The sequence below is a fragment of the Podarcis muralis genome, chromosome 2 (genome assembly GCF_964188315.1).
Source record: "Podarcis muralis chromosome 2, rPodMur119.hap1.1, whole genome shotgun sequence".
In the NCBI taxonomy this organism is placed as follows: domain Eukaryota; kingdom Metazoa; phylum Chordata; class Lepidosauria; order Squamata; family Lacertidae; genus Podarcis; species Podarcis muralis.
In genome coordinates this window covers 96,838,124-96,855,652 of record NC_135656.1, presented here as the reverse complement: position 1 = coordinate 96,855,652, position 17,529 = coordinate 96,838,124, and the positions used below count along the sequence as shown (strand labels likewise).

Here is a 17,529-nt window from a genome sequence, read left to right as displayed (position 1 = left end):
TTCACTGATCTCCTGTAGCCTTCTGGGCTCCCTCAAAATTAACTCCTCTGACAAAATTGAGTGCATCACCTGAAGCAAGCAGAAGCTCGTTCCGCTAGTGCAAAACCACCATGGGCCACAACCCGTCATGCAGGTGCAGAAAGGTGAAAATCAAGGTAGGAACAGCTGCAGATCTGCTACGCCTTGCAGGTGTACTTACTTGTACTTGTAGTTCACTATTCGGACTTCAAATAACGGCAGCATTTTCAAAGCGTTGGCAAGCTAGAGAGGGAGGGAAGGGGGAAAGCAACATTTCTGCATGATAATTGCTGTTTTTATCTCCCATCCATTTCCTGTACCCAACCACGGCTTCCTTGTGCCCACTGCTCTTTGGAAGCCTTTACTCAACAGAAAATAATCTAACCTCATTTTGGTTTAATATCTTCCTGTATTCTGTACTCCGGGCGAGTATTGTAACTCTGATTTTCCCATCCTGTTGGGGAACAAGCAAAACAAAAAGTAGCAAAATGAATCCATTTGCAAGCTGGGGAGGAGAAAGACCAGCTGACGGACAATGAATAAATTAGTGCCCTTGATGTAAAAACAATTAGCAGAGTGATTAAAATGTCTTTTCCTTTTAATCACCTCGTTTATATCACACACAGGAGAGAGGCACATTCCTTAAAATGGATTGTTCTAATGTGCACTTTCTGTCGATCCTCCTTCCCCAAAAGCAGTATTTGCAACCAACAACTAGTAAGTCATTTAAGAGTCCCCCTTATGGACCTGATCAAGTCCCTCAACTCCCAATGAAACCACAGAGAACCTGATAGCGCTACCAGCAGCAAAGGTTTCCAAACCCCTTTGTTTTATTCAAGACAAAATGGCCCACGCCACCACAAACCACTGCAGTATCTGAAAAAGTGGAAGTCACACAGACAGACACAGTATGCTTTATATGTCGATGAATTATTGGGGTGCGGGGGGGGGGAGGTGTTAGCCCACCTAACAAGGTTATTATTTCCCTTCCCAATTTAAAAATCCATCGAACTCTCGGGGGTAAATTGTGTAAAAAAGAAGAAGAAAGAAATAATTACAAAGGTTTAACTGCATGGCACCTATTAATACCAGCAGGAAATTAGGGCCAAATGGTTGCACACAGCTCGAAAACACCAGCCCCTTGTGATAAGCATGAAAGTATATTCTCCAGAAAATATTTTAAAGGACTCAAAAGCAGCCAAATTGATTCCCTCCCCCCAGTATACACCCTGTGAATACACACACACACACACACACACACTTGTAGCCCTTTTAATGGAGCCAGCATCTTCCTGTGGATTCAGATATTGGACAAAAAGCAAATGCCGCCCCCTGATTTAGCCAAGGATTTACTGGGTGGCTCTGCTGGGCTTGTTGCTGCTGGAAAACTTGTTCTGGCAGCACCAAGCAAACCATGCAACTGCAGAAATGGCTCAAGGGTTCAGAGCTATGCCTCCTGTCTTCATAAAGAGATAGAATTCGCTACGGCGAGAGAGCTGGTGTACATTTATCACCCTGCATGTACAAGACGCCGCAGGGAGCACAGAAGTACTGCAGGCAAGAGGCATCTCCCTCAGTATTTAAATTCTTTGCATCCCCTTCGCCATTGCAAGGGAGCTTTCATTCGTCAGGAAGATATGCAAGTCAGTGGAAACAGGAGGGCTCAAAGCTACAATGAAACTTAGGACTGTGGGCATCGGAAAAGAGAACTTCTCAAGCTGTGAGCACGATCCGAAGCAAGAGAGAGGGCGCATGCAAACTCAAGCTTCATTCGCGATTCTTACAGAACGGCAGAGCATCACTAATACCTTGGGTCCTTCTTGTGTGACATTTAATCTGTGCAGCACATGCTGGGAAAAGGCTCTGAATAATCCTGTACCATGACAGCTGGATATCTGAAATCACAGCAGACAGAATAAAATGCACCTATGTGCTCAAATGTTAATATTTTTTTGCTAGTAACAAACCGTCCCCCACCTCCAAACAAAGCTTTTATGCATTGAAGTCCTTTCTTCTTTAACATATCTATTTAAGAAGCTCACAAATCTTATTCAAAATTTCTTTTTTTATTACAAAAAAAAAAAGGTGGTTGGGTGTAGCACCCAAGGTATTTACTCACCAATGGTGTATTATAAAATAAGCCGTACCTCATTCGAGGCAACAGTGTAAAAACTGCTTCTTTGAAGCATACCTGAAAAAGGAGATCATTAACAAGTTACAGCAGAACTCCTGATATATAATTAAAAGAGGTGAATATAAAGCAGGACCTATTAATACTGCAACAGAAGCCAGATCACAGCACCAATCTGAGCCTCCCCCCCACCCCTTGCGTTAAGCACTGAACAAATGACTGAAACAGAAACAGCATCTGACACAAAGGCCCGAGAGGGTAAGATGAGGAAACTTTATAATGGGGGGGGGGGGGGCAAGGTGAAAACTTTCCTGATGGGGCTACATGAAACAAAAGGGGAAGGGGAAATTAAGCGCAGCAGACACAATGGAAAACAATGGCAGCTTGCCCCTGGGTGGCAGTGGAGCCCCTCTCCGACATTCCTGGAGCACAGACATGCAAAGGTTTGAGAGGTCCTGAACCTATGCTCATATGCACAGCACCCTTAGACTACGTGCCTAGAATTAGGCGGGGTAACTGCTGTTAAAACCACACTCTTTTAAAGGAGGTTAGAAGTCATTCTTTAGCGTCCTTTGTTTTTATTTCTCTTAACGAACGGCAAATTGAGAAAGCATAAAATGTGCAGAATCCTTTGGTGCTCCTGTCCAGATTACTGAATCTCCTATTTAATCCTATGCAGAACCATAAACGTAAACCTGTGTGTGCGCAACAGGTCTGCTGCAAGGTACTTTTCTCTCACCTGCACCTGCGGAAGTGGACCGTGCAGGTGTAACCTTATAGTATGAATGAAAATCTTAAAACCCACTACGGCAGGCTTGTCCAACAGGTAGATCTGCTGGTAGATCGTGCAGTGTTCCTGGTAGATCCCGGTAGATCTCTGTGATCCCCTCCCCACCCCCAACAACAATGGGTAGATCACTGCCCGTTTTTTTATACTGTGAGTAGATCACAGTGCATTGGGAGTCGGATGTCCCTGCTCTACAGCAAGGGTGGTTCAGCTGTAGTTTAAGGACCCATACATATTCGGTAACATGGTCACAAAACTGAACCAAAAGCACTGACTTCTGGGTACAGCCATCAGTTTGTTTGTTTGTTTTTTAAAAAAACGGAAAATATTCCTCACTCTCTTTGAATCGTAGGATTTCAAATGTATTACTTCGTAGTCTGTAAATGCCTTCCACGTTTCGCTGAACAGGTCTCCGTATCCATAGGCACTCTGTGAAAAAACAAAAACAAATGGAAGCGCAAGTGAGGTTTTAGTGAGAAACGACTGGTGATTATTTTCACAGCTTTCAGGCTTATCTATAACCCTCCTGCCTTAAGGCTAGAATCGTAAACACACTGAGCAGGGCAGGGCAGGGCAGAGCAACCTGTGGCCCTCCAGATTGTATTGGACTGCAGCTCTCATCATTCATGAGCATCGGCCATGCAGGCTGTAACTGAGGGGAACTGGAGTCCAACAACCTCTGGAGGACCACACATTCCCCATCCTTGTAATAGAGAGTATCCCCAACAAGCCCTATGGAACTTACTCCCAAGAAAGCATGCACAGCATCGAACAGTCCGTAATCACCAGCATCCTGCTCTTTCGTTTCCCAAAATTAAAGGGTAGATCCTAACTCTGAATTTGGGTATATTAACGTTAGACCAGCTGATAAACAAAGAGGATGGATTTTTTATACATATTCCATCTTAAGAGACAAATACAGATTACCTACAAATGTTCAACGGCAATATCTCCAGATAAAACACTTGCTAACTGCCATCTACGGACCAGCAGCTTTTACAGCCTCAGAGACCCCAGAGATATTGAAGCAGTTGATTGATTGTTATGCAACAAAAAAAACAGGCCATCAACATTATATAAATCTTTGTTATGAGCAAACCAATTTGACATACAGGTACTGAGGGAGGGTTGGAATAAAGAATTAGAGATCCCAATTTCGACCACACAGTGGGAAACGTTTTCAACTGCTATAACAAGGGTGTCTCTGAACCTTAAATTGAGGATCATACAAAATTTGAAAAGGGGGGACTTTGATCATCCTATTCATTGCTTTGCCCGCATTTACCTCTGGCCTCCCCCTCCCCAGGCACTGTGGCCCTCGGAAGATTATCCAGAAAGGAATGTGGCCCTTGGGTAGTAAAATGACCCCCAGCCCACCAAACACACACACACATTGTGCACCTTGCCACATTTGTTTGTTTGTTGGGAAACATGCTGGGTACATGTCCGTCATTGAGTTCCTGCTTTGTTTCACTCACTTATAAATAAAGTAACATTTAGTAAGAATTGTAATTTTGCAAGAGCCAAAAGCTACATGCATTGCATAAAGTGGGGGGAAGCCTCACCGCCTCTGTTCAGCTAGTTTAAGCAGTTACTTGGCACCACCGTCTGGCAACGCAAGGAATTAAATGCATCTCTTTTGTCGCTCAGAATGGCATTACAGAATTTCAGAGTGACTGCGGGGAAGCAGCACACATTCTTAAACAGAGCCACTTCCCAAGAAAAGGTAGTGCGGTGGGAACCCACGTCATATGCAGTTGACAGTCTTAGAACGGAGAGCGCTAAGTATAGCTGGACTGGGTAGGGATGAAACCAGGGACTCTGATATACAGGTGTACATAAAAATGTTTTTAAGTGTGTTGTAAAGTTCAATATACAAATGTGAAACTAGATGGCGACAGTGAACCATGGAAATTCAATGTATTTTTTAAAATGGTTTTTTAAAAGCATTTTTGCAGCATTTTTCATATGTGTGTAGATTCCACCCTGGAGCACCACTTTCTATGCCAAGGATCAGCACCATTAGCAAATAAAGCATGGGTTCCCCGTTGCTTCTATTGCAGGTACTGCTGGTTTTCCAAAGACATTGTGGCTCTCCAGATATTTTTGGCCACTAGTTCCCACCAGCTGACCATAGGCCATGCTGGCTACGGCTGGTGGGAGTTGAAATTAGATATATATTAGATAGATTAGGCAGCTTCAGTACAGGGGGGAGAAAAACCATAAGAATAGTTTGCTGGAACTGGCCAATAAGCCCATCTAGTCCAGCATCCTTTTCTCACAGTGGCACAAAATCTGCTGTAAGTGGCCTTGTGAAGAAAATATCCAGCAAATGCTGGTGGCAAAGAACTCTGAAGACTATTGGTAGGCCTGGCAAAAGGGTGTGGGCAGTTCCTTGAACTGTCCAGTAGGTGGCAGGGACACAATTATTTTAAGCATCAGTTGGTGACAGGAGGAGGGCGAGAGACAGGGAGCATAACACAAGAAAAACAGGAAACTCCAGTCTTTCATGCAGTGATTTCCTGCAGGATATTCACGTAATGATTCTATACAGAAATATACACACAGTCTTTAAAACACTGTCGAACTAGTGACTCGTGGGTAGAAAATAATAATAATATTTTATTTATACCTTCCCCTCCCCTCCCCGGCCAGAGCCGGGCTCAGGGCCAATAAAATTACAAAAACGGGGTTATTAATTGGGGGGGGGAGGGGGAAAAAGAAAACCAGTTTATTAAATTACGGGTTAAAATACAATTTAAAATGCAGCCTCGTTTTAATGGTAGCCCATAAATCAGAACCATCAGGGGAGGGAAACACAAGGGCCAAACTGAGTCCAAACCAAAGGCCTGGCGGAATAGCTCCGTCTTGCAGGCCCTGTCTTGCAGGCTTGGGACCTCCAAAGTGTTGTTATTTGTGGACCTTAAGGTCCTCTGCGGGGCATACCAGGAGAGGCGGTCCCGTAGGTACGAAAGATGTGCTAGTAATCATGAAGTGCATCTGTTTGTAGTATATTTACAACCTAAGAGTTATTTTATTTTTTTGTGGGAAGGGGAGGGAAATGGTGGTGTCGAAAACAGGGGCTGGGGCTGGGGGTGGTGGAAAGAGAAGCCTTAACTTATAGAATAAGAGAACACTAAGAATATACGTTTAAAGAAGATTGGAAAACGTTTAATGAATATACGGATGAAAATTGTGTACATTTGAAAACACTGGCAGCGTTAAGATAAATTCAACAGTGTAAATAAGTTTTGATGGATGTAGAAACGGAATACTGAATGGTTTAGTTTATGTAAAATATGCAGGGATCAATGGCAGGCTTCCTCAACTTTGGCCCTCCAGATGTTTTGAGACTACAATTCCCATCATCCCTGACCACTGGTAATGCTAGCTAGGGACCATGGGAGTTGTAGGCCAAAAACATCTGGAGGGCCGAGGTAGAGGAAGCCTGATCTATGGCATGAAAACTGAACCATGGAAGGAGAAGAAGGGAAGTCATTGATATTTTAAGGTTGTTTAAATGAATATTCTAAAAGGTAAAATAGAAAAACTTAATAAAAATTATACCCCCAAAAAGGGAAAAAGAGAAGCCTCCATAAGGAAGTAATGTTCAAGTGCTAAGACAGAAGGCAGCCACCCACTCTGGCTGATACACAGTGGTACCTCGGGTTACATACGCTTCAGGTTACAGACTCCACTAACCCAGAAATAGTACCTCAGGTTAAGAACTTTGCTTCAGGATGAGAACAGAAATCGTGTGGCAGCAGCAGGAGGCCCCATTAGCTAAAGTGGTGCTTCAGGTTAAGAACAGTTTCAGGTTAAGTACAGACCTCCGGAACGAATTAAGTACGTAACCAGAGGTACCACTGTATAAGATATCTAAACTAGGCATCAAATGGCTCCTGAAACCAAGGCTGCAGTTGCCATAACGGAATGTCTAGTTGCCATTTTGGGGCAAGATGGCTCTCGAGTCTTATTTTTCAAATGACTGTGGTTGATTCACAGTTAAACATCTGGCTATTCAGACGGCAACCTTGAGGTAGCTTAAGAGCTTTGAGAACTTAAAGGAAGAAAAGCCACTTGAACCTGGGACAGTCCACGTATATATTGGCCTATTCCTACCTCTTTTTCCTAATGGTGATTCCTGCTCCTGCTGTGCAGAAAAAGCAATTTGGTTCCAGAAACTCATTCCGATGGTGCAGATAAAATAAAGCTGATAGAATTCTACAGGGTGGGGTATTAGTGTGTGGAAACAGTCAGGATCCAATGATCCCCCGATGGTGGAGATGGCAGGAGCCATCCTGGCACCCAGGCATTTTCACTTGGTCGCAAAGTGGTCCACAGCCAGGTGCCTGGCGTCTGGCTAATTTTGAACACTGACTGTATCCCTCCTATACAACCCTGTTGGAAGGATAGTTCACTTAATCCAGTTCGCTAGTGACAATGATTTATACCAGTCTATGCACAGAGCATCTGGCACAGGTAGGAGTAACTATGCTCCTTGCTAATACTGTGGTTTACATCAGACAGTGAATACACTATGCCTATGAACACCAGTGTGTTTTGAATAGAAGATCTTACTCACGGTATCCCACATGACAATGTTGGTGTCCGTGCTGAACGAGTTGGAAATGTGCTGAGTGATGTAAAGATTGACAAAGTCACAGAAATGGTGGTACATGTTAACACCTGAGAGAAGAAAGAAAAACGAACCTTGTCATGGTTTTTCATTTCAAAACCTCTGAGTACTCTTAATACTTTCTCCTCATTTCACTGGAAGAATTTTACACCAGGCCCATCTTTAGCATTTATGACTGTTTCTATGAATGCATAAGACCCAAGATGACTATGAATGTCACATTCGGAGTCTTATTTGCAAGGATGAGTCTTTGGCCAGTTGGATTTTGTGAGCTTTTCTGACTATTAACCCATGAAAACAGTTGTTATCGTGTTCTTCCATCCCTGTGGATCTTCATGGTTGCTAACAATCCATCATAAGATACAGTATGTGTGTGTGTGTGTGTGTGTGTGTGTGTGTGTGTGTGTGCATATCAACATTATCTGCATGAGACAATTATTTGCAGCATCTGAAAAGATTAGGCTACACACCCAGAAACAAACCTCACTAAGACTGCACATGCAGAAGGGCAACCAAAATGATCAAGGGAATACAGCAACTCTCCTATGAGGAAAGGTTGCAAATTTGGGCCTCTTTAGTTCTGAGAAAAGGAAGTGGTGACATGATAGAAATTTAAGAGAAGCCATAAAAGGACCAAACTTTTTCCCCCAATTTATGCAGGTCTTGATTGTATCTCCAAGTTGTCTGTGTCCTTTTAACCAAATGAAGCCACTAAGAGTTACTAATAATCTGATCACAATTGGCTTTTAGCCTGCCCCTAGGTGTGCTGGGGCAATATCCAATTTGCTGGAGCACGCTACAAAATAATGCAATACATGCAGAATGCTGTGCATATCAATGACCTTTACATGATCACCTCCAAACATATCATCCTGACATACTGCCTGGAGTCATACAGGTCTGCACATACAAAAACCACACTGGCTTGTACCTGCATCAAGCTTCATGAAATAAGTTGGCTTGTCAATAATAACATCACAACTACCATCCTCCATAGGCCTGGAGTTCAGTTCCGTATATGTCTGGAGTTCTGCAAACCTGTAATTACAGTCATTTAATAGAAGCTGCAAATAATTATTTTTTTTAAAAACCACCCGTATCCAAAGACAGTAATTTAAGCAATGCACCATGCAGACTTCTCTTCACAATGCTGGTGAAGTTAGACAAAGTTTGACAATTAAAATTATTTTTAATTGTAACTGAAGCTTCTTCAGTAAGGCTTCAAAAGGTTAAACTCTGCCTTTGATCTCAGGAGCAAGCAGCTTCTTTGATCTATAAATCAAGAGCTGGGAAAAGTTTCAAGAGAGAGAATCTGTCTGTCCGTGCGTTACCAATATCCAGTTAATTTGAATATATCTACGCTCATGCCAAGTGCACTGACCATGATTTTAAAGGCATCTCAGCAAAGACACAAGTTATTCATGACTGCAGGTACAAGACCAATTAGCATGATCCATTTAACAGCCTAGCAAGTCTCCGCCATGACGTAATACCATTTGTACTGGGCTCAGCTAATGGAACATGAGCCCTGCAAGATTTTTCTAGAAGATGATAACTAAGAGGAGAGGGTTCTCTTCTGGATCAGGTATTGCTTCAGTAGCAGGAGGTATGAATTGGCAGTTCTCTAAATGGAGAAAGGGCTTTTTAATAAATTATCTAGAGTTGGAGTTAGCAGTGAAGTAGCCATGTTTGCTGACAATACCAAATTGTTCATGGTAGTTAGAACGATGAAGAGCTCCAATGCATGTCTCCGAACGGAGTGAATGGCCTGTAAATCTTACTACAGACATGGCACTTGAATTGGTGGGGACTGACCAAATCAGGGGTTGTAGCAGACAGCTCAGTGAAGGTGCTGACTCAGTGTGCGGTGGCTATGAAAAAGGAAAATCCCATGCTAGGGATCGTTAGGGAAGGAATTGAACACAAAACTGAAGATCTCATCAGGCATTTATGATGTGACTGCATTTAGAATACAGTGGTACCTCAGGTTAAGTACTTAATTTGTTCCAGAGGTCCGTACTTAACCTGAAACTGTTCTTAACCTGAAGCACCACTTTAGCTAATGGGGCCTCCTGCTGCCAGAGCACAATTTCTGTTCTCTTCCTGAAGCAAAGTTCTTAACCTGAAGCACTATTTCTGGGTTAGCGGAGTCTGTAACCTGAAGCGTATGTAACCCGAGGTGCCACTTTACTGTGTACAGATCCGATTGCCTCACCCCAAAAAGGATATTGTAGAGTTGGAAAAGGTCCAGGAAAGAGCGACCAAAATTATCTAAGGGACGGAACAACCCCACTAAGAAGAACCGCTGCAGCATTTGGGACTTTTTAGTTTAGAGGGAAGATGAGCAGGAGGTGGCGCTGTGGGTAAAAGCCTCAGCGCCTAGGGCTTGCCGATCGAAAGGTCGGCGGTTTGAATCCCCGCAGCGGGGTGCGCTCCCGTTGTTCGGTCCCAGCGCCTGCCAACCTAGCAGTTCGAAAGCACCCCCGGGTGCAAGTAGATAAATAGGGACCGCTTACTAGCGGGAAGGTAAACGGCGTTTCCGTGTGCGGCTCTGGCTCGCCAGAGCAGCAATGTCACGCTGGCCACGTGACCCGGAAGTGTCTCCGGACAGCGCTGGCCCCCGGCCTATAGAGTGAGATGGGCGCACAACCCTAGAGTCTGTCAAGACTGGCCCGTACGGGCAGGGGTACCTTTACCTTTACCTTTAACATGACAGAAGAACTACACATGGCATGGGGAAAGTAGAAAGTAGGTAAGATTTTCTCCCTCTCTCATAACGCTCGATCTTGTGGACCTGGGAGCAACACCTGACAGACCAAAGGTTCCCCACCCTTGATACAGGCTATACAAAACAGGCCACATCATTTCCCAGGTTCCCCTGTTACTTGCGGATTTTCATGTTAAAAAAAAACAGTTTGCATAGAAAAGAATATAATAATAATAATAATAATAATAATAATAATAATAATAATAATAATTTATTATTTATACCCTGCCCATCTGGCTGGGTTTCCACAGCCACTCTGGGCGGCTTCCAGCAAAGTATTAAAATACAGTAGCCTGTTAAACATTAAAAGCTTCCCTAAAGAGGGCTGCCTTCAGATGTCTTCTAAAAGTCTGGTAGTTGTTTTTCTCTTTGACATCTGGTGGGGGGGCGTTCCACAGGGCGGGTGTCACTACCGAGAAGGCCCTCTGCCTGGTTCCCTGTAACTTGACTTCTCACAGCGAGGGAACCGCCAGAAGACCCTTGGAGCTGGACCTCAGTGTCCGGGTAGAACGATGGAGGTGTAGACGCTCCTTCAGGTATAATGGACCGAGGCTGATTATGTGTAATGCAGCCACAATGATCTGCTTTTCGTTGCTAACATTCTAGACCGGAATAACCATCATCTCAGTCATTGTCCCTTTGCTCCACCATCACAGAAGCCTGTTTCTTCCTTAAAAAACAACTGCACCCCTAACTACTGCTGTGACATGTGGTGGGAGCCAAGCACACTGGGTTCTGCCCCATATGCGCCTGGCAAGTGCGCATGACGTGGTATGGGGCCCACAGGAGGGCCCAACAGAGCCTGCAGTGCCACGGGAGGGCCCAATGGGACCCGCCTGCCTGTGGAACACCGAGGGGGCCTGGCCCCCACATTGAAAATTGGGGGGGGGGGCCTCCACCCCGCCCCCATAGATGGGTGTGCCTGGTGGGAGAGAAGGGGAGTACTCAGCTGAGCACAGTACTGGGAGCTGAGCTTTTCTGCAAATATGTCTATCGTAGAGAAACAAGAAATAGCAGACAGCTACAAATCTTACCAAGACTGTAAAGGGCTCTTCCGCTGCCCTTCCGCAAGGAAAGCTTGAATGTCTAAATTGCAGTGGCCTCCAATTTCACCCTTCTGGAAGAAGTCTTCGTTGAATCTGTTTAAAGAGGGGAAACATTATTAGCAGAAGTTGAAATCAAGTGTCAGTTCTAAACTGGACTACCTTGTGAGCACTCTCTTGATTAATGATGTACATCAAGGCATTGATTCATCATCACACTTTAACTTGTCACTCTGTACAACGAGCATGCTCACTCAAAATTAAACTCTGTGGTATTCAATGAAGCTCACTGCCAGATCACTGAGCACAAGCTTGCAGTCAAAGGCTACGGTCCTAAACACCGTGACTTCCATATAAGCCCCGCACTGAATATCGCTGGGCTGACTTCTGAGTAAGCAAGCGTAGGATTTCACTGCATGTGATCTACTGGAAACATGGGTTGCATGGATCCCTGAAGTGTCTTGCGTGAACCAAAATGGTGATGTCATTGCTTCAACATGCATCCAGCCTACAGTTCAATCAACACAGCTGCAAATGTTTTAAGGTTCTCAAGAAATAAGTGTAACGGTCATACAATGACTATATATAGACATACTTTTGACGGTATGAACGTAAAACCGAAACAAACTTAAGAACAAAAGCATGCTTCGTGAATTAAAGCAAGTACTGAATAAAACCAGCCAACTAGAAAATAACTGTGTTTTTCCAAATTCAGAAAGATGTTTGCAGAACCTGCTATAGCATTGTAGTTCAGCAACACCTGGAGAGCTCAAGGTTCCCCATGTCTGTTCTACAATCATGAGGGCCAGCAAATGATTCTTTAAAAAGTAAAAAAGAAGAAGAGATTTCTAGACATCATTCTTGGATGATTAAACCTATGCAGATTTCTGAGTCCTGGCATATATCTGTTAATGACTATTGGAGAAGTATTAAAAAAAATAGAAGTCTTTTATAGATGAGCAGAATTGCTTAATACAGTGGTACCTCGGGTTAAGAACTTAATTAATTCTGGAGGTTTGTTCTTAACTTGAGACTGTTCTTAACCTGAGGTACCACTTTAGCTAATGGGGCCTCCTGCTGCCACTGCCATGCAATTTTTGTTCTCATCCTGAAGCAAAGTTCTTAACCCAAGGTACTATTTCTGGGATAGCGGAGTCTGTAACCTGAAGAGTATGTAACCTGAGGCATCTGTAATCCAAGATACCTCTGTAGGGATATTTAGTGTGTCTGTTACTCCTGTTGAAATGTAAGTAAGGTATGTACCTCTCATGGTTTCTTTTGGGGTTTCTTAAATCAATGTATAGATTTGTTGCTCTGCAATACTGGAGGTAACGAGAACATTGAAGTGAAGAATCTCCCTATAAGAAAATGACAAAAGCAACATATATATATATTTTAAGAAGAATTAGGGGGAAGTGGAGCATAGCATCAGGAAACAACTTTCTCTGAATGCGTACAAGCATACTTACCTTTGCCTGAGGTCTGCAGTGAGTCTTCACTTCATTCATCCTCTCCTTAACATAACCAAAGTCAGCTTGCTTCCAGAACACATGCTGGGCCTCCTCAATGGTGTTAGCCCTTACATGGTGAAATAATGCAAGTGTGTCCATTTGAGAAAACATCAAGCTTTAACTATGGGAATAAACCCAGTCTATGGGTTAATAAATGCCGCTGCACAGCCTTATAAGCTAGGTTTACGGAGTGTAACAATGAACAAGAGCGAGTTTCAACATATTCTGCCTAGCACAAAAAGGGTACCACTTAACTGATCTGCAAGAAGGCACAGGGGCGCCTGCTTGGCATTTGGGATGGGAATAGATCAGTAGTGGAGATGTTAGCACTATTATGCGCATATATATATATATATATATATATATATATATATATATATATATGTTGTTTAGTCGTGTCCGACTCTTTGTGACCCCATATGCATATCTATACCTATAGCTATATCTCTATCTATCTATCTATCTATCTATCTATCTATTATAAATTAAAATGTTGCACTACTATATCCCTGGTATATGTTATCAGAACCTGTGGCTCTGGAAAAACAAATGGCAGCATATAAATTGGGAGGCATTTGCTCTAATTTGGGTCTTGTTTCATGTACCAAAACAAATAAATACCAGCAGAAGTTCTCTATATGCAACTGAGTGTTGGGTTTGGCCTGGGCCTGAGTTTGCAGGAGGCATGGGGGCGTGGAATGTGTGCTTACCATCCAATCTCAGCATAATCACATCTCGGATATCCAAAACGGTTTTCAGGCTTGCATGATTTCTCATAACCCCAACAGGCTTTCAATTTCTTCAAGTATTTCTGGAAACACAGGAAAATGCCAACTTTGCTTTGGATATTGGTGCCATGTTGCCGAACGAGCAAGCTTGCAAAAATGCACAAGTGATCTACAAATAACCTGTGTGTACTTTTTGCCTCTAAAGATTTGAGCCTACTTCCAGTTCTACACATGGACATACTGTAAGTCAATCAAGGTGTTTATTTCATAAAATCTATATACTGCTTGACTGTAGGAAACCTCAAAGCTGTTTACGAAAAGAATAAAATAGTTAAGATTGTCAAGAAAGAAAAACAATTGAGAAAGAAAATGGAGAAGAAATTGCAGAAGAAAGAGAAAAAGAAGAGAACAGAAACAAATTTACATACATAAGCTTCCTATTAACGTCTTAATAAACACTTAAATAAAAAGACTTCTGACAAAACAAGTTTTCCGATCATTCTCATTGTACTGTTTATAATGTCCTTCTTTTTGTCACACAGTTTCATATTCTTTAGTATTGTTCCTATTTACTCCAAAAGCAATATTTGTTATGTGTTTTATTTACCTTTATCACTCGAGTTCTGCTAATATGGTATGGTTGGTACAATATGATCTTATATAATTGCAATATGAGATTGTAAATCCTTTCCAAATATTTTCTATATGTGCGTAATTTAAATCAATAAAGACTATTAAAAAAAACAGTTAAGATTGTCAGTAAAAGCAATCAAGGCGTTCTAAAAGTTAAAACCAGCAATAAATTAAAAACACACCAGCATTCTATGTATCTGGGTAAAAGGTAAAGGTAAAGGGACCCCGCTTTATTGGCCGAGGGAGCCGGCGTACAGCTTCCTGGGCATGTGGCCAGCATGACTAAACTGCTTCTGGCGAACCAGAGCAGCGCACGGAAACGCTGTTTACCTTCCCGCTGGCACAGTACCTATTTATCTACTTGCACTTTGACGTGCTTCCGAACTGCTAGGTTGGCAGGAGCAGGGACCGTTGCGGGGATTCGAACCACCGACCTTCTGATCGGCAAGTCCTAGGCTCAGTGGTTTAACCCACAGCGCCACCCGCGTCCCTATGTATCTGGGTAGGGTTGGATAAACAAGTATGTTGTTAGCAGCAGCCAAAGAGAATACGGAGGAAATTAAACACACATGGAAGCATGTATCAGATTAAAGGCTCTAGAGCAGCCTTTCCCAACCTAGTGCCCTCCAGATGTCAACCCTGATCATCGGCTCGGGCTGATGCTGCCTCCCTGTGCACTCCATCCTAATATTCTTACCAGATGCAGACACAGATAGCTTGGGCACCCGTCAAATGTATTTCTTTCTCTTCCCACGCCCTCTTTTGGCACCTTACATTTTTTTAACTCCAAGCCTCATTAAGCGTTATGGAGAACTTGAAAGCTTGCACACTATTTTGTGACATTTTGGATAGCCCAACCAAGGCAGTGACCTAACATGGAGTCTGGAATCATCACCATCATGGTTTCTGGAAAAGAAGCCAGTTATCATCACTTTCAACCTCTTTGATTCTAAGAACACAACAAATCGGCATTAGGCTCCACTAAAAAAAAAAGGAGTATTTACTTTATATGGGCAATGCAGATCGTTCTTGCAGGCTGTGGCAAAAGGCTGGTTATTGTGCAAAAAGTATGGGATATGTTCTTCGGGCAAGTTGATGTTTCCATAGCTATACAATGGCACTCGTGGAATGTTGCTGCCATCAGTAAGACTTTCACCTTGGGTCCTGGCCAAGATTTCTTGAAGTAGGACTCCAAATGCAAGCAGCATTAACATGGCAATCTGGAAAACCTAAAGCAAACACACAGAAAAACGGTTTAAGAATGACATACCTACGACTTCAGTTAATTGATTCTATTCAACCATAAACCTAAAGTCTGTGTATGTGTGTTTTTTAAAAGCATGCAGCTATAGATCTCTTGGCAAGAAACTCTCTCCTCTTGGCGTAAACATGTGTTCATATAGCATTTATCGCTGTCGCAGTTGCGGAGCCAATAGGCGAAGGGAAACTCTTGCTCCCAAGAGATGCCTGGGAACTCAAGTCAGGAAACGGTGCAGGACTCTCGAGGGATTTGCTTCCTCTGCATCCAAGAAAAGAATGGAAACCAAAACAAACGGAGGGCAGAAAATGCCGGATCAGATAGCCACATTGCCTTTTGTGTATGTGGAATTCATGGGATTTTGCGGTTAGTGCTTTCATGGTTCAAACTCTGTCCCTGAGAACCTCTTAAAAGTCAAGGGGTGAGAGGCAGTTCTGATACAACTTTCCACTACCCCAGTAGTTTTTGAAATGTTTCTCGTGTACGCAAACAAATGGGAACATAATCATACCATAGCTAAAGCAACATGTAAGAAAAAGTGGGAATTTAATATGGAAACGTAAAGCCATAAAGATGGATGATCATCCACATGGACCTTTTTCTACTGGGCCAGGTTGAAGGCAATGCTAATCTAGGCTGCATCAACAGCAGTATGGTGTCCAGATCAAGGGAAATAATAGTACAAACAGTGTACCATTTTGAACAGGGATTCCATTCCTGGTCCCCGCGTGTGTCAATGCATAAGCCAATGTTACGCCCCATTACACCTCTACCCTGCCCCCATTCCTATGTCTTCTGGGTCAAAAAGGGCCCATGAGTCAGCAGTTGAGCATCAATTGGACATGCCTAAAATGGTCGCCGCTTGTACCATTCTGTTCTGCCTTGGCCAGACCACACCTGGAATAGCGTCCAGTTCTGGGTGCCTTGATTTAAGAAGGATATTAACAAGTTGGAATGTGTGCATATGTTCAAGGGTCTGGAACTCAAGCCTTATGAGGAACGGTTGAAGGACCTGGGTGTGTTTAGCCTAGAGAAGAGACTGAGAGGAAATATGATAGCCATCTTCTAATATCTTAATATCTTGTTTCCTTCTGCTCTTGGGGGGGGGGGGGGAGAAGGACTCGTTCCAATGGCTTCCAGTTACAAGAAAGGAGACGCCAACTAAAAATCGGGAAGAACTTTCTGAAGGTAAGAGCTGTTCGACAGTGGAACAGTCTCCCTTGGGAGGTGGTGGACTCTCCTTCCTTTGAGGTTTTTAATCAGAGATTGGGTGGCCACCTGTCATGTATGATTTCGTCGAGATTCCTGCATTGCAGGGGGTTGGACAAGATGACCCTGGGGGTCCCTTCCAACTCTACAGTGCTATGATTCTATAGGGTTCTTGTACTACGGCACAAAGTACCGAACAACTTAGGTCAAGGGTACCGCCTTATACATACAGTGGTACCTCTGGTTGCGAACGGGATCCGTTCTGGAGGCCCGTTTGCAACATGAAAAGAACGCAACCTGCAGCGGTGTGTCTGCACACGCGCGGGTTGCGATTCGCCACTTCTGCGCATGCACATGACATCATTTTGCACTTCTGCGCATGCGTGAGCGACAAAACCCGGAAGTAACCCTTTCCGGTACTTCCGGGTTGCCACAGGACGTAACCTGAAAGAATGTAACATGAAGCGGACGTAACATGAGGTATGACTGTATCTGAAGACAAGTTCAAACCAAACAACCCTTTCACAACCCCAGAAAGCTCAGCTGGACAATTACTTGGGCTCTCTTGGCCACTGCCACATGGTACAATTATTCACTAGCACCTCCGTTCAGTGGGATTCACTGTGAGATTTCCAAGCTCTGTGCTCTAGCTACTGGCTTACCTGTTTCAGTGCCTGCAGCTGCACTATGATGGAGAGGACACTCAGGAGATCATGTGGATAATCTCACCCATCTCACCATTGCACAATGAGATTAGTGCCTTGACAGAAACACTAGCATGCAGTCGAAATTCCTCTGCTCTTAA

General features: G+C 43.4%; 1 protein-coding gene across 5 annotated transcripts in view; it reads right to left on the bottom strand.

The window, feature by feature from the left end:
- The window catches only part of EOGT (EGF domain specific O-linked N-acetylglucosamine transferase), a 37,029-nt gene that overhangs the window by 17,395 nt on the left and 2,105 nt on the right, over positions 1-17,529 (bottom strand). For 4 of the 5 annotated variants that reach the window (XM_077925053.1, XM_028719438.2, XM_077925050.1 and 1 more), the window contains exons 3-14: positions 15,262-15,486; positions 13,607-13,707; positions 12,855-12,963; positions 12,649-12,743; positions 11,377-11,481; positions 8,507-8,613; positions 7,522-7,625; positions 3,273-3,365; positions 2,138-2,209; positions 1,827-1,913; positions 404-472; positions 200-261 (exon numbers count right to left, since the gene is read on the bottom strand). In XM_077925053.1, the coding sequence (XP_077781179.1) occupies positions 200-261; positions 404-472; positions 1,827-1,913; positions 2,138-2,209; positions 3,273-3,365; positions 7,522-7,625; positions 8,507-8,613; positions 11,377-11,481; positions 12,649-12,743; positions 12,855-12,963; positions 13,607-13,707; positions 15,262-15,471 (1,214 nt within the window). In that variant the 5' untranslated portion in view covers positions 15,472-15,486. The remainder of the gene's footprint in view (positions 1-199; positions 262-403; positions 473-1,826; positions 1,914-2,137; positions 2,210-3,272; positions 3,366-7,521; positions 7,626-8,506; positions 8,614-11,376; positions 11,482-12,648; positions 12,744-12,854; positions 12,964-13,606; positions 13,708-15,261; positions 15,487-17,529) is intronic. The other variant, XM_077925052.1, reaches the window with a different exon arrangement.